Source organism: Colletotrichum chrysophilum (assembly GCF_026319265.1).
Source record: "Colletotrichum chrysophilum strain AFK26 chromosome Unknown scaffold_494, whole genome shotgun sequence".
In the NCBI taxonomy this organism is placed as follows: domain Eukaryota; kingdom Fungi; phylum Ascomycota; class Sordariomycetes; order Glomerellales; family Glomerellaceae; genus Colletotrichum; species Colletotrichum chrysophilum.
Window position 1 is genome coordinate 436 of NW_026517781.1, and position 1,203 is coordinate 1,638.

General features: G+C 49.1%; 1 protein-coding gene across 1 annotated transcript; it reads right to left on the reverse strand.

The window, feature by feature from the left end:
• Positions 1 to 308: 308 nt before the first annotated feature.
• COL26b_014513 (uncharacterized protein) lies at positions 309 to 740 on the reverse strand (the record flags this gene model as incomplete). The annotated part of the gene is made up of 3 exons (XM_053187084.1): positions 309 to 338; positions 440 to 580; positions 660 to 740. 3 exons carry the CDS (start codon positions 738 to 740, stop codon positions 309 to 311), a joined length of 252 nt encoding a protein of 83 aa, XP_053028971.1.
• Between the last annotated feature and the right edge of the window lie 463 nt (positions 741 to 1,203).

Here is a 1,203-nt window from a genome sequence, read left to right on the forward strand (position 1 = left end):
GCACTCAACCCCCTGGATGGCGGGGGAAACCGGAGAACATTCTTGCACCGAGCCGCAACCTCCAGTACAGTGCCTTTAAGGATGGACTAAGGAGCCCCAGTATCCTATTTGGGCAAGTATGGGATAAGCGCGCCGGATGCCCACGTGCCATCAGCCGAGAGCCGCGAGCCGCTCTCCTACGCCACATGCGTTCGTGGACTAACGTGTTCAGCCCGTTTCACAGTGAATCAAATCTCGCAACAGCTTTTCACACGTTTCTGTCTTTTCCCATTTTCTAACTGAACTTTGCAACATACAAAGACATCGACTCAACCCTTGAGGTCCATGACTTCTGCCATCTTCGTTTAGTGGCAGCAAGTGACAACACACTGGAAGTCGGCCTGTGAAGTAGCATGAGAGTCAGCGTGGAACTTTGAAGGGGGGTTTTAGTTGGACATACGCCAGAAGGGCCACGAGTGATGTCGCCAGGGGCGCTCTTGTAGGTGGGGTCGATGGCCTGGCAGACCTTGAGCTTGGCGGGGGGGTCGATGTTGAGGCAGAAGTTGCAGTTGGGGTCGGAGTAGGTGCAGAAACCCTCAGACTTGGTGGATGTTAGTATTTCGTACTTGTTTGGCTAGGCAGCCAAGAGCTTGTTGCTCTCAAGGTGGATTGGTACGCACCTTGCAGTTGAAGCCCTGGGGAACGGCAGCGACAGCCATGATGAGGGAGGCAGCAGCGGCGGTGAAAGTGGCGGCACGCATTTTGAAGATTGGAAAGTGAGTTCTAAACGAAAGTGTTCGTTGGAAAAGTTATGAAAACTGTTGCAAAGTGAAGGTAATGAATGAATGAATGTGGATAGGATGAGGAGTGAATAGCTACCTAAAGTCTGGGGAACACGAGATGATTTATATTCGGAAGAGCAACCATCACATATGGATAAAGACTATACCGATCTAACACGATTCAGACCTCAACTGTAGATAGTTGTGGTCTTAATAGCGCAATGATTAAGCGTTTTGAAATTTAATATGTCGTTGACTCGTGAAATTGTTGTCATGCTCAGCTTAGTCGTCTGCCCATGTGGCCTGCCGGATACCGATAAGGCAATCAAAGAGAACGGTTCTTGCTGAACCCACGTGTTGAAGAGTGTTGGGTAAAGTTTATTTCTGACTTTGAGTCATTTCCATTGAAAAAGAGCGGTGCTAGTCAGTTCAAAATGAGTTG